The sequence below is a fragment of the Narcine bancroftii genome, chromosome 6 (genome assembly GCF_036971445.1).
Source record: "Narcine bancroftii isolate sNarBan1 chromosome 6, sNarBan1.hap1, whole genome shotgun sequence".
Classification (NCBI taxonomy): domain Eukaryota; kingdom Metazoa; phylum Chordata; class Chondrichthyes; order Torpediniformes; family Narcinidae; genus Narcine; species Narcine bancroftii.
The window spans coordinates 128,104,590-128,130,931 of record NC_091474.1 but is presented as its reverse complement, the minus strand read 5'-3'; the positions used below and the strand labels follow the sequence as shown (position 1 = coordinate 128,130,931).

Below are 26,342 nucleotides of genomic sequence, written 5' to 3'. Positions count from 1 at the left end.
AAAAATTGTCTGCTATTGCTATTTACTGCAATGTATTCCTCTCTCTCTCTCTCTCTCTTTCCTGCTGCGATTTTCCCACAGCAAAGTTTATACTTTCATTTTAATCTTTTCTTCCTGCACTCATGCAAAAACTTGGGTCATTTCTATCCCACAATGCAATTACCCTTTTCACACTTGACTAATTGCAAAGTTTGCGTCTACAGATGCTGGGGATTGTACTGGGGTCGAGGCTATCAATCCCCACAGTGATGACATCATCTGATGCCGGTGTTGAGCTGATTTTGCTTTTCGCACTAGACACTTTAAGGCTGATTGGCAGTTGATTCCTGGGATCATTTGCAAGTGTGAAAGGGGCTTAGGGATCTTGGATTCTATAAACACCCGGAACAATAGTTTGTTGCAGTGAATTATTATCAGATGCACTTTGTCCCATAAAAGGCAGAGGAGCATATTTTTTTTAAAATTTTTTTATTTTTCGCACCATAAACCACATTGACCAAGATACATACATTTTCCTTTTCAAATATATACAGTGTCATTTTCTCCCCCCCCTCCCATCCCACCCTCCCTACCTCCACCCCATTCATTTAAAGTACAAAATCTAAAATACATTAAACCAGTCAAACAATGTTGTCATTCAATAAAAAAAACAAGAAATTCCATTGAGTCAATTCTTTTCATTTCCTTCTCCTTTCGTTATTTTAGGTGGTAGATGTCCCCGGTAGGTTTTCTCTATTGTGTTTCATGTATGGCTCCCATATTTGTTCAAATATTTCAATATTATTTATTAAATTATATGTTATTTTTTCTAATGGAATACTTTTATTCATTTCTATATACCATTGTTGTATTCTCAAATTATCTTCTAATTTCCAGGTTGACATAATACATTTTTTTGCTACGGCTTGAGCTATCTTAACAAATCTTTTTTGTGCACCATCCAAATCAAGTCCAAATTCTTTGTTTTTTATGTTACTTAGGAGGAAGATCTCTGGGTTTTTTGGTATATTGTTTTCTGTAATTTTATTTAATATCTGGTTTAGATCTTCCCAAAATTTTTCTACTTTCTCACATGTCCAGATTGCATGAATTGTTGTTCCCATTTCTATTTTACAACGAAAACATCTGTCAGATACTGTTGGGTCCCATTTATTTAACTTTTGAGGTGTAATGTATAGCCTGTGTATCCAGTTATATGGTATCATACGTAACCTTGTGTTTATTGTATTTCTCATCGTTCCAGAGCATAACTTCTCCCATGTTTCCTTCTTTATCTTTATATTTAAATCTTGTTCCCATTTTTGTTTAGTTTTACCATTTGTTTCCTCATTCTCTTTTTCTTGCAGTTTAATATACATATTTGTTATAAATCTTTTGATTATCATTGTATCTGTAATCACATATTCAAAGTTACTTCCCTCTGGTAACCTCAGACTGCTTCCTAATTTGTCCTTCAACTAGGATCTCAGTTGGTAATATGCCAAAACTGTATCTTGCGTTATATTATATTTATCCTTCATTTGTTCAAAGGATAGTAATTTATTACCTGAAAAACAATTTTCTATTCTTTTGATCCCGCAGAGAAGCATATTCAATGGGAAATGGGTATATTTTAATAGTTTAAGGAGTATTTAAATATTTGTGGGGCAAGCAAATGCTGCAAGAGAATGAACTCTTGCAGAGGTCCAGTATGGGCACATGGAACTGAATGGCATCTTTTGGTGTTGAATCAACAGGTCCTCTGCAACACCATCGATGTCTTGATGAAGGGTTCCAACCCAAAACATCACCCATTCTTTTTCTCTTGCTGACTTCTTCCAGCAGATTGTTTGCTACTCCAGATGCTAGCATCTTCATTCACACTTGCATCTCCAGCAATTTTTCTCTCTCTCTCGCTCCCTCTCTCTGTCCATGACATGGATTTTGTAATTGAGGAAGACGTTGGATGCCATTTATTGCTTAACCATGGCCGATTATTCAATTTTTACTCTTATTTATGCAAATTAATTTCAGAACCCTTAATCCTTTCCCTCTCCTTCAGCATTCTCACAGCTTTCAGCTCTTGTTCCTTCATTCACCTGACCTCAGCAAACACCCTACAGTTTACTCCTTCCAGCCCTTGGCTTTCATTGGCTCTAAGTTGCAATGCGCTGCTCTGAGGTGGTGGAAGGTGCTATGTAAATCCAAGTTCTCCTTCCCTTTTCAACAACAGCAACTAATTACATGCGTGAGGTTCTTCTAAAGGAGTAAAAAAAACCCCCAAGGCCATGACACACAAATAGGAAAACCTGCCACCTATGATTGGAGAGGTGGTCGAAAGCTTGGTCTGCAGGGCAAGATGGAAGGAATACTTTTGAGGGCAACAGGCTGATTGCTGGATGGAGAATTTCAGGAGGGTTTTTAGACACCCCTGGTGTTCTGGCCAGCATTTACACCTCACCCAAATCTTTCAGTACACTAGATAATCTGCTGTTACTTCTTACTTTCTTGTGGGTGAGGAGTTGGACCAATATTACATCTGATTGTGCTGTGCAAGAGTTGGTGACTGTGCAGAACTTGGCCCACCCTGGAAGCAGTGATTGTCATTGGTGGTCTGTTTGTAGAATCTCACAGCAGGGAGGCAGACTCTTCATCCCATTGATTCTGCGCTGACAATCAAGAATCCAGTTCCATCATTTCCCAAAGTAACTCTCCCCAGATTCTACCACTCACCTGAATATGCGGAGTTACATACAGGGGCAAAATCTCCACCTGCAGTCTGACACTTCCAGGTTCAGGAACAGTTTATATCCATCATCTGTCAGCCTTTTACACTTCCCTGTACTATTCTAACCATAAACTACCTCAGGACCACCAAAAGGTATGTCTGCCCACTGAAACAGCACTTTTTCTTGCATTCACTACACCCACAAATATTTACTTATTTATCCTTTGATATTTATCCTTTTTTTCTGTCTTGGCATATAATGGTAATGTAAACTATTGTATTTGGGGTATTTTATATACCTATGTGGCTGCAGCAAGTACTGTGTGAATGTTGGTGCATCAGTACATTGTAATTGCACGTGACAATAAATTCCCATTGTCCTCTCCACTCCCATTTAGCCTGTCAGATTACCTCAATGACAAAGTGGGTTTTTGCTCCGATGAAATGGATTCAAATCTAGACTGAGCACTAATGGGAAGGAAATTTTTATCAGTCCTATTAAAAAAAATGCTTTTAGAGCAGAGGTTCTCAGTCTTTTCCTTTCCACTCATGTACCACTTTAAGTATTTCCTATGCCATAGGTGCTCTTGTGATTAGTCAGGGATTACTTAAGGTGGTATGTGGGTGGAAAGAAAAAGTTTGAAAACCACTGTTTTAATCGTACCCAATTGACTCGTTATGTGCGCGGTTTCATAACTTCAAATGAAATGGGCCAGTGACAATTTTTCTCAAGTATAATATTTCAGTAAGAGTTGGTTCTAGAGCAGTGGTTCTCAACCTTCCCTTCCCACTCACATACCACCTTAAGCAATCTCTGTCTAATCACAGAGCACCTATGGCATAGGGAATACTTAAAGTGGTACTTGAGTGGAAAGAAAAAGATTGAGAACCACTGTTTTAGAGATGATTTGCTTTCAACAAAAAGATTTTTGTGGGAGTGTATTTCAACAACATGAGCTACTCATCAAAGAGGTAGATTTAGAGGAGTGTTCTAAATGTATTTGTGACATTATCCCTAGTACAATGAGAAGGATTTCAGATGCAAATGAATTTTGATGTTGGTATAAGACATTCTTTGAAAGTGGCATTTATTCAACAAGCTCAATTAAATAAGGACATTGAGAACCTTTGGGCTTAAAAAGAATTGATTGATGAATCTTTGGAGTGTGGCTATTCTAATCACATTAGCAACAAAATGCAGTACTTTATTAGGCCTTATAGTTAGCTATTTGTAACGTCATGCATCATCCTCAACCCCACACCCTTCAGCATGATGAAGCTTTACAAAGGTGATGAGGACCAAGTCTTCAAGATAGCAATAACCCAGTGGTTCTCAACCTTTTCCACTCACATCCCACTTTAAGTAATCCCTTTACCATTGGTGCTCTGTGATTAGCAAGGGATTGCTTAAAGTGGGATGTGAGTGGGAAGGGAAGGTTGAGAACCACTGCTCTAGACCCAATTGTTACTGATATATTTTGCTTGAGAAAAATTGTTATTGGCCCATTTCCTTTAGAGCTGTGAAACCATGGACATTACGAGTCCATTAGGTACAATTAAAACAGTGGGTTTCAAATTTTCTTTCCACCCACATACCACCTTAAGCAATCCCTTATTAATCACAGAGCTCCTATGGCATAGGGAATACTTAAAATGGTATGTGAGTGGAAAGAAAAAGGGTTGAGAACCACTGCAATAAACTTTGGTAGAAACAGCTCTCCATTTCTGCTTTTCTTTTAATTTAGGCCCATTTTATTAAATCTCATGAAAGGTAATGGTCACTTCTGAAAATGGTGGATGTATTCCCTTTCACACAAATATTTTGTGCTCAATTTCAAATTTGAATATGCCAAAACTACACTCATGTTTCAGGATTGTTCTTATGAATTAAATTGAGTGGAATATTTATTTACATAGCTCATTTTAAACACAATGGAATGTGGCTCCAAAGTGCTGTACACCAATTAATAAAAGAATACACAAAGCACAAAAATCAGCAAACACAAAAGACTAGACACTGGACAAGAGGGTCATCTCGCAGGATCATAATGGGTTAGAGAAACACGTGGGCAGCGGGAAGCTGCCTAAACGCACTGGCGTGGCTGACTCAGCCCTGTGCCCTGCAAGCCCATATTATCTGGGTGGGTGTGGCAGCTCCCTCGACAACCATGACTAAAGTGAGGCCAATATTCTGTGTCAACACAAATTTGATGAGCTGAGGGCATTCGTCTCTTGTGTAACTGCACTATCTGGAGGGTTTACAAAAAGAAATAGGTGTACCAAAATCATATCTCACTTCCATGAGGCTTGATTGGACCTCACAGTGATCCACTGTGACCTGGGCAGGTCAGTTATTGAAGAAGCACTTTTAACTTGATCATACTATGAAAGTTTTTTCATTTGCAGCTTTGTCAGCGACAATTGATTTTGAAGGTGGTAATCAATCAACTTCCTGAAATGCCGCTGTTGTGAAGTGCACAGCACTTGTACTGGATTATTGTGGACTCAAGAGAAGAACTGACGTTTATTTCCAGCTGTTATCAGATCTCCTAGTTATGAATTTTGAGACTTTATTGTCATATTCATGAGTACAATATAGAGATGTGCTGAATTATTTCTTTCTGCAGCACATGGGTACTTAAGATGAATCAACTACAGTCGTATAAATTAAATTACTGACATATGCCAAAGAGAAAAAGGGATAATAACTAGAAAAGGATAAATAAATATTCATAATTGCAGTTAGTGCAAAAATTGTGATGTTTCAATAGTTGGGAGTCCAGGTGACTGTGAAGAACAGGCTGTTGATTTCATTGGATTTTAATTGTATCTTTCTTCCAGGTACGGAAACACATAAATGATCTGTACGAGGACTTGCGAGATGGACATAACCTGATCTCTCTCCTGGAAGCTCTATCTGGGGATACCCTGGTGAGTGATATCCATACTGATTAAGGACCACCTTCCCACTGTACAGTCAGCTCTCTTGTGATTAATTATTTCTCATATCTAAAGATGCTGGATACTCTGCTTTGCAACTTATGACTTCTTTCTGTTAATTCCTTGAAGTCCTGCTTCCTTTTCTAAAAATAAATTGTTCCTGTGAGAACATTTACACTTTCCTCTGCAAATTATCTCCTTACCTTTGGAAAGGAAATCTCTGGGGGATAAACAAACCCATTATTTTGTATAATTTGGTCATAGCCCAGGAAAAAGGGTTTTATCCATTTGTTTTATCCTAATTGTCATTGTCATGGAGATGGGCACCCAGCCCTTTCGATCCCTGGTGAGATTGCTTGACCGGTGCTGTTGGGAGAGAGATGCAGGGTTTTGAAAAGCAAAAGAAAACACAGATACTGGAAATCTGAGCTTAAAAACAAAATCCACAGATAATGCTGGGGATACTCAGTGGGTCAGGCAGCATCTGTGGAGGGGGAGAGGAAGAGGGTGTACATTTCAGACAGATGACCCTTCAGCACACGTTTAAGATGAGAAGTCATCATTCTGAAGCATGAACTGTTCCTCCTCAAATGCTGCCCAATCTGCTGAATCTCCCTGGCACTTAGTTCATTTATAGCGTTTAGCCGTACCCGAGATGGAGAGGTGACTTGGAGAGGACATTGAGGTGATGGGGGTTCCCACTTTCCCGCTGACCCTTGTCCAAAGATTACCAACATCTGTTGGGTTTGTGAATGCATTATTTTCTCTTTCTTTGATTTGCTCTTGTCTTGTTTTACGTTTACCTTGTGTTTTCATTTCATAAAACTTTTTTTCTTCACTTCTCGACTGTCCTGTGCCTTTTGTCCTTCTTTCCTGTACCTTCTCTATGGTTCGATAGCCAAGGGAGCGAGACATACTGAAGACGTTGCGGTTGGTGAGTGCAGAGGAAGCATGCGCGTGTGACCAGCATGAGGATGGTGATGGTGATAAGGGGGTAGGTTGCTCGACCAGCCCCCGATAACTGTACTAATGTGTCCTGTTCTGGTTGGTGAAAAGATCGTGTAACAAAAGTAGAACTAAAACTTACTTTAGCAATGTGCTAACCTTCCAGTGAGACAGTGCAGTGGGACAAATCTGTTACTGCAGGGGCCTTAAGCTATTTGTAGACCATCTTAATCCTAGCTGCCCAGAGTGGAGTTTTCAAAAGATGATCCCTACATAATTCAGCATGAGCTGTTAATTGGCGGAAAGCTTTTTTAAAAAAAACCAAGCAAGGTGAAAAAATAATATTTCAAATCTATATTTCCTTCGGCAAAAGTACACGATCCTGTTATTTACTTCCAGTTTCCTCAATGAATGGGTGAAATCTGGCTTATTTTTCCATCCCCTGCATGTTCCCGAAGTGGAGTCTTTGGAGAAAAACTACACCCACGTTAGCTTAAAATTAAGTTGTCAAACAAGATGTTAAGGATCAGGGGAAAAGAAAATGCAATGGAATGACGAGGAATATGCCATTGAACCAAACACTTTTGTGAAGTGTTATTGGCAGTGCTCAGTCAGAATTAATTTTTTGTTACAAGGCGTGAAACTTGGGACTGGATTTCTTTTGAGGATTCCCCTCAACTCCCTCCACAGTTTTTGGTAATATTAGTCGAATTCCTGAGAAATTCAAGTGGGGACCCCTCATTAAAATTCCATTTTTTTAATGCTGTTGGCAGGGTGGCGAGGGGTCAGTGGAGCAAGGGGAGGTTCTGTTTGATCAACAGGGCCAATTGAATGGGATTCCCTGGGCATCCTTTGTAAGACTGTTCCTTTGCTTACACTGTTTGGGTAGAATGTATTTCAATAACAGATGTGTGCTCACTCACTATTTTGCATTGCCAACCTATGGCCGACTCCAACAAGGTCTTTAACCATCCAACAGGGCTTCATAATTAATCTCGGGGCCCAGACTCAAGCCACCATACCATAAAAATCAGAGATTTTTATTGGCTTTTCCCTTGGAGTCTGTTGTTTCTGAGTGGAATGTATTAAATGTGCAAGATGATGATTTTCAGGATCACATACATGCATCAAACCTTCCAGAGGCTCATCCAACACTAGTTGGAGCACCTAGACTCATGGAGTGTTACAGCACAGAAACAGGCCTTCAGCCCAACTTGTCCATGTTAACCAGGCTAGTCCCATTTGCCTGCACAGGCCCATAACCTTCTCAATGTTTCCTATCCATGTACTTGTCTAAATGTCTTCAAACATTCCAATAATCCCCTCTCTATCCCTTGCTCTGGCAGCTTGTTCCATGTACCCTCCAACCTAACTGTGAAGAAGGTGTCCCTCAAGTCCCCTTGAATTCTTTACCCTCTAATTTCAGAATCTCTTGCCCTGGGTAAAAGACAATGATTCTTGCCTTTTTCTACACCTCTCATGATTTTATAAACCTCAACAAGATTTCTATCCTTCCCCACCTTCAGGAGCCAGATGGTGCGGATGGCTACATTGGAAGTGAGTTTCTGTACTGCATCTTCAATGACTCCATGCACAGTATTAGCTTTACTGAGGCACTGAACCTTTCAAATTTGTGGTGCCATTGGCTTCATTGATTTTCCCCCTCCCTCTTTTTGCCTAATATTTGCCAGTATTCCAGTCAGAGAACTGCATTGTTTTTGGGATTTCTGCCCCAGCTCTCTGATTCAGACCACAAAGTCAAGAGACAAGAGTGTGACCTCTTGTCTAAGACTTAATTCTGGATTATCAAGTATTGGAAGGACTGAACAACTGGTTTTATCCATGGTTGATGTTGCTGGGCAGTGGACTGTGAAGCTGAATCAGACTGTGCGAGTCCTGGAGCCACACAGCGCAGGCACGTCAGCCCAGTGAGTGTAAGCCCATAATCAAGTACTGACCTACGTCAATCTGACACTACAGTAATCCCACTCAATGTTTTCTGCATGCTCCCATGACTCTGTCCCAGATTCTATCATCATCGATACGCTCGGGATAATGTACAATGGTCAGTTAACCCACCGACCTTAGTGCATTTGGGAAGTGAGAGGACATCAGGGCACCTGAGGTAAATGCATGTGGTCACAGGGAGAACATGCAAACTTCACACACAGCATTCAAAGGTCACAGGACCTGCAAGGCATCGGCCCATCAGCTGCCACATTGTGCCACCTCGTGGCATTCTGTTTGTCCTTAAGGTGTCCCATGCATCTCCTTCATCCACTACTACCCTGCCTTAGCTCTGCTGCAACTGCATTCTACTCTTTTTAAATTTATTTTTTATTTAATTTAGACATAGCTCAGTAACAGGTTATTGCAGCCCATGTGCCCGTGCTGCCCAATTGACACCCCCTCCCCCTAGTAAGTTTTGAACAGTGGGAGGAAACCGGAACCCCTGGGGAAAACCCATGCACGGGGAGAACATACAAACTCCTTACAGACAGCGTGGGATTTGAACCCCGGTCCTGATCGCTGCCACTGTAAAGGTATTACGCTAACCGGTATGCCAACCGTGCCATACTCTTCTGAATCTTTCGTCTTGCGTTCTCATTTGGCCACCTGTTGCATTTCATGACATTCAGCTCATTCAAACTCCATTGCCCCTCATCTCTGTTATGTGAACCCCCCCCCCCCCCCCCTCCACTGATTTTCCAGACTAGCAGCTTTTTTTGTTAAATGATCGTGTTCCATTTCCTGAATGGATTTGTCCTCATTTCTGGTCTTTAAGCTCTTCTCACTCGATTCCTTCTTCTCCTTTATAATTGGCTTTGTGCACCTTTGACTTCCTCCTCTTCACCCCCTACCGCCCTCCACCTGCACTTTTGGTGCCCTTGGGTGTTTAGTGCCAAAGATTTTAGAAATCAACAACACAGAACAAATCCTTTGACCCACAGTTTTGTTCCTTCATCCTTTCTGGTTCTTGCTGTTTGGTACCTCCCTTAAACTTGCCTTCTGACCAGGCATTAGACAATCACCGGCTCCACACTCTTGTCAATAATTTATCAACTGTATTCTAATTTTTAAAAATATTTTATTTATTAGAAAACCAAGTAATAACCACAATTACATAATTGAAATATTAACAGATTGTCAAAATCATTCATGGTTACAAAGAAATAACCTAAAAGTAACTACAGGAAATCCTAAACACCCCCCCCCCCAAACTCCCCTTCCCACCAAAACCTTACCCCTCCCATTATCCTAATTCTAACCCACCTACCCCCAAAGAGAAAAAAAGAGACCAAGAAAGAAATAGATAAGGAGAATAACTCACATAATTCATTTACTATATGATATGGAGATCCAGCAGCATTCACGACCCGTCTCAGATTTTCAAAGTGAACTGATTCAAATATGGGCTCCAAATCTTTTTAAATACATAATATTTATCCTGTAAATTATGTTATAAGTTATCCTCTCCATTGGTATACAGGACCTCATTTCTGAATGCCATCTTTGTAAATTAAGCTCCATTTGCTCTTTCCATGAAACAGCTATGCATTTCCTTGCTACTGCTAAAGCTAATCGCAAAAATGCCATTTGAAATTTATCTAATTTATGGATCAAAGCCACTTCAGTAACTTCCCCGATTAAAAGAGATGTTTGGATCTAAAGAAAATTTTATTTTCAAAATATCTTGTAAACAATCTCTTAATCTAGGCATTTTTCTGCCTAGTGCCATGACCTGCACCCAGTCCACAGCCCTCCACACCTCTCATCCATGTACTTGTTCAAATTCTTCTTAAATGTTAAAAATGAGCCCGCATTCACCACTTCAGTTGACAGCTCATTCCACACTCCCATCATTCTCTGTTTGAAAAAGTTTCCCCTCATGTTCCCCCTAAATTCTTCCCCTTTCACCCATCACGCATGTCCTCAGCCTACCTATATTTACTCTGTCTGTCTCCTTCATAATTTTAAATATCTCTATCAAATCTCCCCTCATTCCTCAACGCTCCAGAGAATAACTCCAAACCTGTTCAACCTTTCCCTGTAACTCACTTCCTGAAGTCTGGGCAACATTCTAATAAATCTTCCCTGCGCTCTTTCTTATTGATATATCTCCTCTCGTTAAGTTGCCAAAACTGCACACAATACTCCAGATTTGGTCTTTTACAACTTTACCTTAACATCCCAACTCCAATAATTAGTACTTTGATTTATAAAGGCTAACGTGCTAAAAATTTCTCTTTACAACTTTATTCTATTTTCAGGGACTTATCTATCTTTTTTCCCAGATCTCTCTGTTCCACTGTACTCCTCAGTGCCCTACCATTTACCGTGTACATCCTTTCTTGGTTTGTCCTTCCAAAATGCAACACCTCACACTTGTCTGCATTAAATTCCATCTGCCATTATTCAGCCAATTTTTCGAATTGGTGCGGATCCCTCTTCAAGATTTGAAAGCCTTCCTCACTGTCCACAATGCCTACAATCTTAGTGTCATCTGCAAATTTGCTGATCCAATTTACACATTATCATCCAGATCATTGATATAGATGACAAACAACAGTGGTCCCAGCACTGATCCCATAAGTCCAAACAGCATGTAAGAAAGTACCAGTACATAAACCACATCTAAAGCAAGAATTCGAATTACTAAACCCATATTTTTTTTTTAACTTTTCCGGGGTCAAATACAATTGATGTAAAAAAATTATAATTGACCATACCATATCTTACATTAGTCAATTTAATTACATTGTCCTGACACAAATTCACCTAATCATCTTCAAGAAAAGTAAACATGAAATCAGTCTCCCATTTAAGTTTAGATTTTTCCCAATCTGGTTTATCCATATTGTCCTGTAATAAATTATACATAACTGAAACATAACCCTTCTTTGGTATAGTAGAAGTCAAAGATTCAAATTTTGACTAAGTAGGGAAATACATCTCTCTACCATAATTATCTTTTACCAAAGCCCTAAGCTGATAATACACAAATAAAGAATTTAAAGGTATTTCAAATCGTTCTCTCAAATGGATAAAAGAAATAAATTGACCCTCTACAAAACAGTCCTGTATTGTCTTTATACCTTTAGAATTCCAAATCTTTAAATAACTATTAAACATTGAAAAAGGAATAAGCCGATTATTGTATAATGGAGTTAAAATTGATAATTTATCTTTGGATCCTAAAATATTTTTAAATCCAAATCTTTAATAAATGTTTCAGTATTGGCATATCATATACCTGTATAAAATCAAATTCCAACAGAATATAAATTAATGTATCTTTGTTCTAGGTAGACATGATATCTCCACCTTAGCCCAACTAGGAGTTTGATCCAAATCCATCAGTCTACTAATAAACTTCAACTGAGCTGCCTCATAATAATTTTGAAAATGTGGCAATTGTAAGCCACCCAATGCATATTTCCAAGTAAGTTTGTGCAATGCTACTCGAGCTAATTTACCTTTCCACAAAAACTCTCGTACTGCTTTATTCAAATCCTGAAAAAAACTCTTTGAAAGTAAACCAAGGTATTGATTGAAATAAATATTGAATTCGAGGAAAGATATTCATCTTAATACAATTAACACATCCAATTAGAGTTAATGGAAGATCTTTCCATTTAGTTAAGTCTGCTTTAATCTGCCTCAATATAAGTACATAATTTTAATGATATAACGATTGATAGTCATTGTCCACAAATATACCTAAATATTTGATTTTATTTGTCCATCTTAATTTTGTAATATTTTTAAATTCAGAATAATCTTCTACTTCAACTGGCAAAATTTCACTTTTATCCCAGTTAACTTTATATCCTGACGATTCTCCAAATTTCGATAAACATTCCTGTAACTGTTTCAACGATCTCTCAGGCTCTGTCAAATATATCAACACATCGTCTCCAAATAGATTAATTTTATATTCTTCATCCTTAATCCTCATCTCTCTAATATCCTCATTTTGTCTAATAGCCTGTGCTAATGGTTCTATAGCCAATGCAATTAGGGCTGGCGACAATGGGCAGCCTTGACAAGTTGATCGAGTCAATTTAAAAGCTAAAGATGTCTGTCCATTTGTCAACACCCTAGCAATCGGATTCATATACAAGGCCTTAACCCAACCAATAAAGAAAGAGCCAAATTTAAATTTCTCTAATACCTTAAATAAAAAGTCCTATTCAACCCTAACAAAAACTTTTTCAACATCTAGTGCAACTACCATAGGATGATTAGGTTGCCGCCGATATGCATTGATCAAAGTAACTTGATTTAACACTTCCCCAAATATATTGGAAAATTTGTCATAAAAAGGTGTATAGAATTCCATAGGAAACCCATAATCTCCTGGGGACTTACCATTAGGCATTTCCTGAATAGCTTCCTTGATTTCAAAATCCATAAATGGAGATTCCAACTCCTGAATATCTTTCTCATCTAGTACAGGTAACATTAATTTAGATAAGTAAGAATCAATAGAACCATTATCCTGTTTCCCCTCAGAAGTATATAATTTTTGCTTATAGGTGATTATTGAATTCTTCTTAACAGCATTAATAGCCCAAGATGCCTGTTCAGCTTTCAATTACCAGGCAAGTACCTTGTGAGCCCTTTCCCCCAACTCATAATAACGTTGTTTAGATCTATTAATTAAGCGCTCAAACTGGTAAGTTTGTAAAGTATTATAGTGTAATTTTAACTTCGCTAATATGGCTTTTTAAAAATCTTCTGTTATATCTTTCTGAAAATCTTTCTCTAGTTCAGCAATCTGATTTTCCAACTGTAAATTTTCTGCCATATATTGTTTCTTAACTTTCATAGAATAGCTAATTATCTGTCCCCTCAAATAAGCTTTTAAAGGATCCCATACTATAAAATGACTCTTTACAGAATTAACATTTTCAGTCAAAAATAAAGAACTATGCTCTTTAACAAAGGTAACAAACTCTGGTTTTTTCAATAACATTGCATTAAACTTCCATCTATACGTCGAATGTACTATCTCCGAACTTTCACAAGAGAAAAATAATAATGAATGATCTGATATAACTCTACTTTTATATTCAGTTTGCAGATTAGAATTAAAAGAGGAATTAAAAAAAACTTGACCAACCCAGTCTCTTTTCAATTTCAAATGTTCTTTCTCAGTCAAATGTGTTTCTTGTAAAAAAAAAAGCAATATCAATTTTCATCTTTTTTATATATGCCAATAATCTCTTTCTCTTTATTGGATTATTTAACCCCTGAACATTAAAAGTTGCAAAGTTCAATTTAGTCATAATTTTAACTATTAGTAAATACACACACTAAAAAATTAAACTCTATAAAATAATGCTCCCCTTTGTAATCCTTCAAAAATAAAAAGAAAATTTTAAAAAGAGGAAAAAAAATCCCCTCTTAAAAAAAATTTTAAAAAACCAACACAAACACAAAAAAAAAACACCCAAAGGCAGTATTACCCTAAAAAACTGGGTGTGGGAAACCCACTGGTGGCATATGACTTACAAAGTTTTCGGTGTCATCCACCCCTCCCCCCCAGCCGGATACATATTTATTATATAGATAAACACACTTAAATATAGTCCATATCTTCAACCCAGTAACTCCAAACCCAACGATTGCTCCGGATCTTCGATATCAAGAGGATTCTGTATTTCTTCTTTCTTTCCATTTTTTCCATTGTTCCCATTCTTTCCATTTCTACTGCCATTTCCATTTCCATTTAATCTCCTTTTAGGAGACAAAGGCGGAGAATGACCATTTCTACTCAATTCTGGCAGGGGGTTCGCAAAAACTAAGGCATAATTTTCAAAAAATTGAGATTGAAAGTTTCCATAAAAAACCTTCAAAATTGCAGGGTAATGAAAAGCGAACTTATAACCTTTTTGCCACAGAACATCTTTAGCCATATTGAATTCTCGCCGTCTACGAATAACTTCCTGATTCAAATCAGCATAAAAAAGCACTCTGTTATTTTGAACCATTAATGGGGATTGGTTTTGTCATGCTATTTGTACAACCATATGTAAAATCATTTCTCTATCCTGGTATTTTAAACAACAAATCAAAACTACTCTCGGCAGTTGTCCTGCAAGCGTTTTCTGCTCAGAGCTCTATGAGCCCTATCTAACTCCAAACCTTCAGGAAAGAACTCTCTACCCAAAACTTCTGGGATCCAATGTTTAAAGAATTATATAGAATCAGAGCCTTCAATATCTTCTGGAAGACCAACTATCTTCACATTATTTCTCTGACACAGATTTTCCAAAGAATCTATCTTCTTCAATAAGTCTCTTTTTTGAATTCCCCAATCTATGAAAGATCCTTCCACTTTTTCTATTTTTTCTCTATTACGCTCCACTTGACTTTCACACTCAGAAAAAGCTATCTCAATTTTCTTAAAATTTTCTTGTACAGTATCAACAGATTTTATATATCTATTAATGTCACTTTTGACTACATTCTTATCTTGCTTCATATTTGACATTTCTTTACATAAGGTATGCATCTTCATTTTCACCTCCATAAATCCTTGATTCATTTGATCTGATATTTGTTTTGAAATATTACCCATCTGATGGGCAATCCCTTCCAGAACTGTAAATACTGAATCCATTCCAGGTTCTGATTCCACTTTTTGAGGTGTACCTTCATAGGTTACTGGCTCCCCCTGCTGGATATATTCTGCAAAGGTAAGTAATTCCTCTTCTGTCTGTGTGGATGCCTTGGCAGTGCCGCTGCGGGTCTGGACACCCCGATGCCGGCCCCCCGACCTTTTCGGGGCGCCGGCATTGGGCTCCCCCACAGCCCACACCTTATCAAGGAGCTCCCAGACCCACAACACTCCACGGAGGCCGGGCAAAGCCACGGGCTGTGTCGGAGCATCTTCCGATGCCACTCCCCACGTCTCCAGGCCGCCTGGCAAGATCGCGGGGCCGCGGGTCTCCCTGTCGACTGTGTCGTCCACGTGCATGGCTTCACGTGCGCACGGATCGGCAGCGGCCGAGCTCACCAAGGTGCCGGCGCCATCTTGCGGGAGCAAGGTCGGCACCGGTGTCAAGATCGGCCGGGCTGGGGTCCTCTTGGCTTTAGGAATCACCGAAATTGACTTTGAGGATTCCACTGTAAAGGTAGGCCTCAATTCTTCCGTATTTTTAAATGGCAATTTCTTTTGAAGTATTTATCCACTCTTACTTGCCTTAGAATTTTTTTACATTAGTTGCCATAGTAATTTACTATTGTTTAAAAATTAAAAATATTATTTTTAGCTAAGTTTAAACAACTTAAAGTCGGGCGTTTAATGTTCCAGCTGGGAGAAGGTGGAATACATGTCTTGCCTTTACGCCATCTTGCCACGCTCCGTGTATAAACTTTCCTGATTAACCTCCCATCTGGGACCACATCAAAGGCCTTACTAAAGTCCGTGCAGACAACATCCACTGCTTTTCCTCTTGTAAATCTCTATAAGATTGATTAAACACAACCTACCATGTACAAAGCCATGTTGATTGTCCCTAATCAAATATACTTGTATATCTGATCTCTTAGAACACCTTTCAATAATTTACCCATGACTGACATCAGGCTCCCTGGCCTATAGTTTCCAGGGTTATGTTTGGAGCCTTTTTTAAACAACAGAACAACGTGAGCTATCATCCAATCCTCCGACACCACACCTGTGGTTAATGACATTTTAAGTATTTCTGCCAGAGTTTCTGCAATTTCTGCGCTAGCCTTCATCAAGGTCCGAGGAAATATCTTGTCAGGCTCTGGAGATTTATCCACCCTTACTTGCTTTAAGACAGCAAGCACTTCCTCCTTTTTAATATCTGTCGGTTCCATTACCTCACTGCTTGTTTCCTGAATGAATACTGATGGAAAAAAAACATTCAAGATCTTCCCCGCCGGTTTAAAGTTCATACAAAGCCGAACACTCTGATTTTCGAGAGGACCAATTTTGTCCCTTACTATCCTTTTACTCTTAATATACCTGTATAAACCCTTAGGATTTTCCTTCACATTGTCTTCCAAAGCAAGCTCGTGTATCCTTTTAGCCTTCTGATTTCTTTCTTGAGGTTCTTGCATTTTTTATACCTCTCAGGTGCCTCATTTGCTGCAGTGATAGACTTTTAAAAAAACACCCTAAATTTTGCCAGAAAAGTTTGCAACAGCATGTTTCTGACTATGATGGGCCCATTAGCTCTTTAATCACAATTGTAAATAAACAAGTTGATTTTACAAACCTGATTTCTATTTTCTTGCTTTCTTCATTTTGGTGTGTCTTGCTGGTGAAACTATGCTACATTTTTGACTGGAGATGTTGATGTTTTTGGCAGTATTTTGTTTGCTCTAGTCCATAACTACTCTTGATAAATAGACTGATAGATGTGTGTGCTTTTGAGATAGTTTTCTGAGTGACTAGACCACTGTATGTCCTGCTATAATAGTTTTTGCCAAGCATTATGGTGCTCACAGACACTCTGATGTCCAGAAGAATTAGCCCACTGATAATTTGACATTGCTTGCCTATAATCTGAAAATGATAAATATCCATTAAAATGTTCCAGTATATTCTTTTTTTAAAAAAAAACAAATTTGATTGAGTGAATATTACATTTTTAAACAATTTGTAATGTCCCTGCCCCTTTGGGGCTATGATTGGTTCTTGTGTTAACTACCGGGAGTTGAGAGATGACCCTGAGGGTAAGGTCCATATTTGTTAAATGTAAAAATATTTGTGTCGTTTGCCTCGTCCTTCGAGGGTATTTTCTGCTTTGGTTTGCAACCGGTACATCATGGCTCTGATTTGAGAACCAAACCAATTTGTTGGGATGGGCAGGCAATTCAATATTTTTTTTCTCTGTGATATTCAGAGCTATGGTGGCACCTCTGAATTGTTATCACCTTTTGTTTCAAGTAAAATAAATTGAATTTGGTCAAAGTTGTTTGAGAAGTCAATCTGATGCGATCCCAAACACTCTGGTGTGTTTGCGTTTTCAATCCTCCCCATTGAAATTACCGTGAAAGGTGTTATCAGTGGATATTGGGCTATTAGGATTGTCTAGGTGTTTCTCCTGACTTCAGGTGGGGAGGAGGCTCGAGGTTTGGGAAATTTAATCTGACCAATAGAATATTTGGAGCTGTCCGGAGTGTTGCTGTTAAATGCTTCATTCTGCCAAGCTTCCTCCCATTGCATTTCTCCAAGAATAGGCACGTGTTGAGTGGCCACAACAATGCATGCAAAACTTCACGCCAGTGAATCCTTCAAGTGTTCATGTCTGATCAAAGTGAGGGACTTTTTGGAACAACTTTAAGGAGTAGTCATTAATGAGATCTCCTTGTCTTTCTTTTTTAAATGCAGCCCCGTGAGAAAGGACGCATGCGTTTCCATAGACTACAGAATGTACAGATTGCACTGGACTACTTGAAGCGGAGACAGGTGCGTTTAGATTCCATCTTGAGTAGCTTGGGAAACTTTTCTGGGAATGGTGATCAGATGGAGATCTTCACGCCAGTGCAAGGCTTCAATGGTGTGAATATCCAGAACGTGCTTCCACTGGCTAGAGATGCAAACTAAGGCTGGAAATATTAGATAGTCACTCATTAATCTACTAAAGAAGTGATCTTCTCCCGGGGTTCATTTGGAGTGAACTGGTGACAATGCAAGATGGATGTGTGAAACACCATTGATGCATTTAAAAGAAAACTACAAAAGCTCATGAAAGTGAAGAGTTTATGCTAAAGAAGTTGGGAAAATTGGGGTTTTCAGATGACGTAGAAAATAAACTGTTCTGAACCAAATGCCCCAGTGGCTACTTTTTAAAATTAATTCCACAATGATTATTTTATCTTACAGTTACAATTCACCTGCCAACATAATGATGATTTGTCGGCTTAGGTTGTCCTGAGTTTGTACAAATCATTAAGGCTGCACAGTACAAGAACTGGTACTTCAGCCCACGTGTCATCGCCAAAGCAATGCCCAAATTAAACGAAAACTCTGCAGCTTGCACGTGATTACATATCCCTACTTTCCTTGTATTTTCATGTGTCCCACATGGATCCCTGATTTAATGAAAAAGGGTGCAATGTCAAGAAACATTTGTGAATGTAATGCAATGCTCTAGTTAAGGCTCAGCTGAAAGTTGAGATCCAATCCACTTGTTATGCTTCATGGCCAATCTTTGCAGATGGGGAGATTTACCTGAGTGATCCCAGAGACTAGAGAGGTAGAGTACTTCCAGTGGAAAAGACCAACTGGAGGTGTACTTCTGCTGTTCAGAATGATTAAGGGTTTTGATAGGGTCAAGGAGGAGTAGTTATTCTGATTAGCAGGACCTTTGTAAAGCTATTGATGCAAACTGTGTATAGTTTGGCAAAAGAACCAGCGAAGAATTGGAGAACTATTTTTTCTTTTCTGCTATTAAGTTGTGATTCAAGACACAGCTGATAGGTTAGTGAGAAATAGGTTTGTTAATAATGCCTGAAAGGGTATTTTAATGAAGCTTGAGGGGGGAGGGGAGGGTAGTTGTAGAGTAATGGGGCATGTCATAGTAAAGAAAATAGATGCAGGAGAAGGTTTCTGCTTTGCGCTTTCTTCATCATTCAATATGATCATGACTGATCAAGCGATCTCTTCCTGCTTTCTCTCTGATCGCGTTAGCCTTAAGGACCACATCCAACTCCCCTTTTGAATATATCTAATGAACTGACCTCAAAACCTTTCCTGGCATGGAGTTTCACAAGCTCACAACTCAGTGAACACGTTGCTCCTCATCTGAGTCCTGAATGCCTCTCCCCTTATCCTTGGAGTTTGACCACTTGTTTTGGATTTCTCTAACATTACTAACATTCTTCCTGCATCTAAACTTTCTAGTCCTGTCAAAATTTTACATCTCTCATTGAGATCCCCTCTTGTCCTTCTAAATTCCAATGAGTATAACTCTGGTCTATGGAATATGTCTTCTTCCATCACTCCTGCCATCCCAGGAATCAGTCACCAAGCCATTTGCTAAATGAGGCAGTTCTTTCCAGGAGGCAACCGTATGCCTCCTCCTGTACGGAATACTGTCTGCACTACTGAGTTGGACAGAATTTGGCTCGGGTGCTGGATTGCCCCCTCAGAAATACCGATAGTCTTGGCTGGCTCTCCAGCACCAAGATAACGTAATGTGTGCTTCAGTGGAAGGAAGGTGCGCCAGGAAGCCAACTGTAAGTTGCAGGCTGCACCACCTGTCGATCTTGGACCATCCAAAGGAGATTACTTCAGTGAGGAGATGGTGAGAACATTGGAAGGGGAGAGGATGGTGTTTCATTCAAAGAAAGCTTGTCACATTTCTTCAAAACATGTGGGTTATGCTTGTACCTTATCAAGCTGATAAATGAAAATTCCTCCCATTAAGCATTCTGGCCCAGTGCAGAATCACAAAGGTCTTTAATTTCAATAGCATTGCTTTTGAGCTTTCTAATAGTAAAATGATCAAAATTTACATTTCTTCAAAATACACATTGTCAGTGGCCAATTTAATTAACCTTCGCCTTGTTTTTGGTGCAATAGGTCAAATTGGTGAACATTAGAAATGATGACATAACTGATGGGAATCCCAAACTAACCTTGGGGTTGATCTGGACCATTATTTTGCACTTTCAGGTATGTTTTTATTTTTCTCCTGTATATTTTTGAGCTGTTTTGATTCAACTCCCAAAGGTTATGTTTTTGTTTTGAATTTGTGTATCTAGGCAATGTTGTACTTAATTGTATGGTGAGAGAGAGCAAAAGAGAGACTGTGTATGTGCGTGTGCTCTTATGTGTGTGCGTGCACATGTTTGTGTGCCTGTGACTGTGTGCATGTGTGTGCGCATGCGTGTGTGTGAGTCTGTGCATGTGTGAGTGTTGGTGTGTGAAAGTATAAGTTTGTTTGTGTGTGTGTGTGTGTGTGCGTGCCTATGTCTACTTGTGTGTGTACGAGTCCATCCATGTGCGAGTGTTGGTGTGTGAAAGTGTTTGTGTGCCTGTGAGTTCATCTGTGAGTGTGTGTTTGGCCTGGAGTCAAACTCCTCAGCAAAAATATTGAGTAGTGTGATGCTGTTTTGAGTTTGGAATATGGGTTTTATTAAATGAAATGGATCCAGGCTGCTGGAGTGACTCAAATTTAATCAAGATTGGTGTAGCTGTTAAGGCTGTTGTCTCACATTGTGAGAGACCTGGGTTCAATCCTGACCTCGGTTACTATCTGGTAACAACAATTCAAAAGTACTTAATTTGTTAAAGGAACTTTAGATTGTTTTAAAGATGTATTATTATTTATGTATTATGTATTATTATACATAAAAAATAAAGCATTATTCTTCTGATTTTAAAAAAAGGATGTAACTGACTTTTTATAATCACATTATCAAACTTCTTTGGTGCTTTCACTCGAGGAAACCAATGTTGACAGCCGTTTTTTAACCGAGTATGGCCAATAGTCTCATACTTTCCTCCAAGCCTTTTTATGGAGTGTTTCCAGGGGCATGCTCTGGGCATCTGGTCCTGTTGATTTATGGAATGATGGAACAGTTAACTGGATGCATGGAAAGTAGAATTTTCAAATTCCTTAATGCAGCAAGTTGTAATTTGGAATGCTCTACTTGAAAAGGGTAAAGCAAGAAGCACTCAACAAGAGCATTCAAAGGAGAATTACATAAACACACAGTCCCTCGGTTACCTCAGGGCACTGTTCCTCAGAATTCAAGTTCATTACCATCAGATTGTACATTAGCAACCTGATGAAACAGCGTATCTCCAGACTGTGGTCCACACACAAGAACCCACAATATACAGTACATAATGATTACATAAATAATTTGGTATAGTTTACATGGCTTCATCAATCTCTCAGCCTGCAGGAAGAAGCAATTCCCCAGTCTGGCAATTGTGATTTTAATGCTCATGTACCTCCTTCTTGATTGCAGTGGGTTAAAGATACTGTATGATTGATGGAAGGGTCTTTTCTAATTCCTTGAGGCCTATTTAGATAATTCTCTTCTTAAATATCATCAGTAGAGGAGAGGGAGACCCCATTGATTCTCTTGGCTGTTTTGATGATCGTCTGTCTGATGCTTTGCAGCTACCGTACCACACATTGTTTGCAGCTAGACAGGACACCCTCAATTGTGCCCCTGTTAAGGTTGTCAAGATGGGGATCAGTAACCAATTTTTTTTGTACCAATTGTGAAACTAATTTTTATTGAAGGTAAAAATTATTCCCTTAAGTATTCCTATAGAAGTTTTTCCCAAACTAGGATAAAACCGGCCTCCCAAAATAATAGAGCTGTCCTGATTGACAGCTTTGATTTCTCTCACTGCTGGATCGTGATGTCTTCTGTTTCCTGACCCACATACTTCCTATAATTTGTTCAATTCTTTGAATATCTTCCCATAATTATCCATGATTAAACAAATGAAATAAATGAAATATTACTTATTATTTTATTTACCATCAATCTTAAGTACTTATCTTGCTTTAAGAAGTGGTGGCAAGATTATGCTTGTGATTCCCTCAGATGCTATTCAGTGTGATGAGATGCTGTGATCCTTAAATTAATGAGCAGGTTCACGATAAATTGGTAATGCCCCAAATTCATTGGATGAACAGGGATTTTCTTTCCTTGTCTATTCCTCTCTCTTCCCCCCTCCCACTCGCACTCCCACCCCCACTCGCACTCCCACCCCCACTCGCACTCCCACCCCCACTCGCACTCCCACCCCCACTCGCACTCCCACCCCCACTCGCACTCCCACCTCCACTCGCACTCCCACCCCCACTCGCACTCCCACCCCCACTCGCACTCCCACCCCCACTCGCACTCCCACCCCCACTCGCACTCCCACCCCCACTCGCACTCCCACCCCCACTCGCACTCCCACCCCCACTCGCACTCCCACCCCCACTCGCACTCCCACCCCCACTCGCACTCCCACCCCCACTCGCTCTCCCACCCCCACTCGCTCTCCCACCCCCACTCGCTCTCCCACCCCCACTCGCTCTCCCTCCCCTCTCTCTCCCCCCTCTCTCTCTCACCCCCCCTCACTCTTCAGATGGGCAAAGAGCTGTATCAATTGAAAATCGTTTCTTATTCTGTGCAGTATTTTAAAAATCCCACTGTCAGCAATTAAGGCATATTGTATCAGTCCACTGCAGGAAACTGCAGAATTTATTGGGGTTATAGTCCTTCCTATCTCGTGTTAAATGCTTGAAGGCCAGGTTTCTCATGACAGATTTAGCAATGCTTCATCCTGGAGGAATTGAAATGCGCAATGATATAAATCATTGTAGAAAGAATCTGGCACTAAAGTAATAGCCAAAGTGACTTAGGAAGTGCGGTCAGCCCAGGTTAAGCACGTTATGTTCACAGAAGTGGATCTGTCCTGAGGCAGAAGCTGGTCTATTTGTCGAAGTTATAATTAATCTAATTTGTAATTTTATTTACAACATGGAAGATGCCGATTCTGGCCATTGAGACCTGTGCCATCCAATGATCTTACAACCCCGTTGAAGGAAACCGGAGCACTTGGAGGAAACCCATGCAGACACGAGGAGAACGTACAAACTCTTTACAGATAGTGTTAGATTCAAAGCAGGGGTGCTGGTGCTTTAATAGCGTTGTGCTAACTGTGCCACCCAAGTTGTTGCTGCCTCCAGGTTTGTTTTAGTTAGTGGGATTTTTATTGGCAGGTATATCTTGCCTACATGCTAAAGCTCAGTAACTACTTGACGAGGGAGAAGAAACATGTGGTGTTCACTCCCACCACCCCCCCCAACCCCACCCCGCCCCACTGTTGTGAGTGAGGAAACAAGTTTGGTAGGTCTCAAAGACAAGGACTCTGGACACAATTTTGGTGGGGAAGGTAATTGTGGGAAATGGTAACAGATGCAACACACACACACACACACACACACACACACACACACACACACACACACACACACACACACACACACACACACACACACACAATGATCAAGGAAAAGTCACTACAATGCCCCACCACCTCAACTCAGTGCAAGCACAGCTCAATGCTACAACGGACCCTAATTAATCAACCCTTTTAACAGTGTACATCTTACCAACAGTTTCTCCAGTGCCCTTCTACAATTCTAGGTGTGCAGTGAAGCAGGTTGGTCTGAAGCTGGCAAAGAGAGAGAACATAGAACACATAACCCAGATCATTAGCAGGAATCAATGGCTCAGTGCCAGGAAGGTTAATCCAATTACAACAGCCAATGGCCCAAGTACAGGCAGGTTGGAGAGGCCAGTTCAGTTAATTTATATGGAACAAATGGCAAGGTGTGCACTAATGGGTGGGGCGGAACCCAACTTGATTGGCAGTAACTAGGTAGGGGCCAGTGTTGTCATGTGACAGACACAACCCTTTCCAATACACCTCCTTCCCCCCTCCTCCCCCCCAAACACACACAGGACATTTTGTTGTTACTTTATTCTTATGTGCATAAGTAGAATGAAAAGATGCTCCAAAATTCTTACTTGTTGCAACCAATCAGGTATTAAGATCCACCAAATAAAAGAGTAAAAATTTAAATAATTACGAATGCAAGATTGCAAAGATAATAAATATCTACGGTTAGATAAATAAATATTCATTGTTGCAATAAGTGCAAGAAAAAAATTGATGTTTCAGTCATGCAGACATCGCTGCTTTCAATGGATGGGAGGTCAGTGCCTGTGATGGACTTGGCAGGATCTGTCACTTCCAGCAACCTCCTGCACTTCTGGACATTCAAGTTTCCAGACCAGGCCATGATGCAGCCAGTTAGCGCACTCTCCACAGTACTCTTGTCGAAGTTTGATAGTGTATTTGACAACATGCCAAACCTCCTCAGACTTCTTTGAAGCTATCGGGAAGAAGGCACACCTTCCCCTCTACTTTCTATGTCCTGGCTCCGGGAGAAGTCCTCCGATATGTGTACTCCTGGGAATTTGAAGGTACTGACTCTCTCCACCGATAAAGACAGATGTGTGGTCCCTCTTCTATAGACCACAATAAACTCCTTGGTCTTGTTGGTGTTCATATCTCGTGACCATATATTGAATGATGCCTTTGCCACTCCATTGTTAAAATTAAACTTAAAGGCAGAATAATAGTTTGACACAGACTAGGTGGGCCAAGGGGCCTGTTCAAGTGCTTCAGAGTTCTGTGGTTCTCCAAATGACTTAATAAAATCAAATGGAGTACATGACACACTGGTCGTTTCTACCTTCTACCCAAGATGCACATACCCAACCATCCAGGCAGACTCATTGTTTCTGCCTGCTCCTGCCCCACCAAACTAGTTTCATCTTACCTTAACTCTTATCTTTTCCCCCAGATCCAATCCCTCCCCATCTACATCTGTGATACCTCACATGCCCTCCATCTCTTCAATGGCTTCAGATTCCCTGAACTGGACAGCCTCTTCTTCACGATTGCTGTCCAATTCCTTTTTACCTCCATCCTCCACACAGAAGGTCTGAAAGCACCTTGCTTCTTTCTGGCCAAAGACCCGACCAGTTATCCTCTACCACCACCCTCCTCTGCCTGGCGGAACTTGTCCTCTCTTTAAATAACTTCTCCTTTAACATTTCTCACTTCCTCTAAATTAAAGGAGTAGCTATGGGTATCTGTATGGATCCCAGCTATGCTTGCCTGTCTGTGGGCTTTGTGGAGCAATCCATGCTGCAAGCCTACACAGGCAAGGCCCCTTGACTCTTCCTCTTAGATATCAATGACTACATCAGGGCTGCCTCATGCACTCACGATGAGCTTGTCAACTTCATCTACTTCATGTCCAACTTCCACCTTGATCTCAAACTCACCTGGTCCATCTCCGACAACACTCTCCCCTTCCTGGAACTCAGTCTCCATCTCGGGAGACGAGCTTTCCATTGACATGTACTACAACCCCTCCAACTCCCACAACTACCTCGACTACACTTTCTCAAACTCTGTCCCCTGCAAGGATTCCATCCCATTTTCTTAATTTCTCTGTCTCCGCTGATCTGTTCCCAAGGTGAGGTCTTCCAGTCCAAATCTTCCAAAATGTCTGCCTTCTTACACAAACGTGGCTTCCCCTCAGCCATTACCTGAATCTCCTCCATTTCCCATTCATCTACTCTGCCCCCAGACGCAACAAAAATAGAATCCTCCTCATCCTCACCTACCACCCCACCAGCTTCTGCATCCAAACCATTATCTGTCAGAATTTACAGCTCTTACTATAGGATCCCACCACCAGACACATTTTCTCTTCTCCTCCCCTCTCTTCCTTCCCTAGGGACTGCTCCCTCCGCAATTCCCTCATGCACTCATCCCTTCCCGCCTATTGGTTTCCTAGCACCTTCCCCTGTGGCTGCAGACGATGCCACACTTCTGCCCACAAAACCTCCCTCACCATGGTCCGAGGCCTCAAACAGGCTTTTCAAGGGAAGCAACACTTAACGTATATCCACAGGACTGATTTTTTTCTCTTTGTGGCCTTCTGTATGTTGGAGAGACTGATCGCAAGTTGGGAGATCACTTCGCTGAGCACCTCTGCTCCAACAGAGACCTCCCAGTAGCCAACCTTATCAATTCTGAGTCGCAGTCCCATACTCATGTGTGTTTATGGCCTTGTGTACTGTCCCACCCTGGTCACTTGATAGGAGGAACAACACCTTATTTCCATCTGGGCACTCTCCAGCCAGATGGCATTAACCT

The 26,342-nt window shown here is 40.3% G+C and overlaps 1 protein-coding gene across 8 annotated transcripts in view; it reads left to right on the top strand.

The window, feature by feature from the left end:
- dst (dystonin) overlaps positions 1-26,342 on the top strand; it is a 570,552-nt gene that overhangs the window by 163,533 nt on the left and 380,677 nt on the right. For 6 of the 8 annotated variants that reach the window (XM_069886062.1, XM_069886061.1, XM_069886059.1 and 3 more), the window contains exons 3-5: positions 5,549-5,638; positions 17,967-18,044; positions 20,163-20,255. In XM_069886062.1, coding sequence (XP_069742163.1) covers positions 5,549-5,638; positions 17,967-18,044; positions 20,163-20,255 — 261 coding nt within the window. Of the gene's footprint in view, positions 1-5,548; positions 5,639-6,545; positions 6,582-17,966; positions 18,045-20,162; positions 20,256-26,342 lie in introns of all 8 variants that reach the window. The other 2 variants (XM_069886058.1, XM_069886053.1) reach the window with 1 other exon arrangement.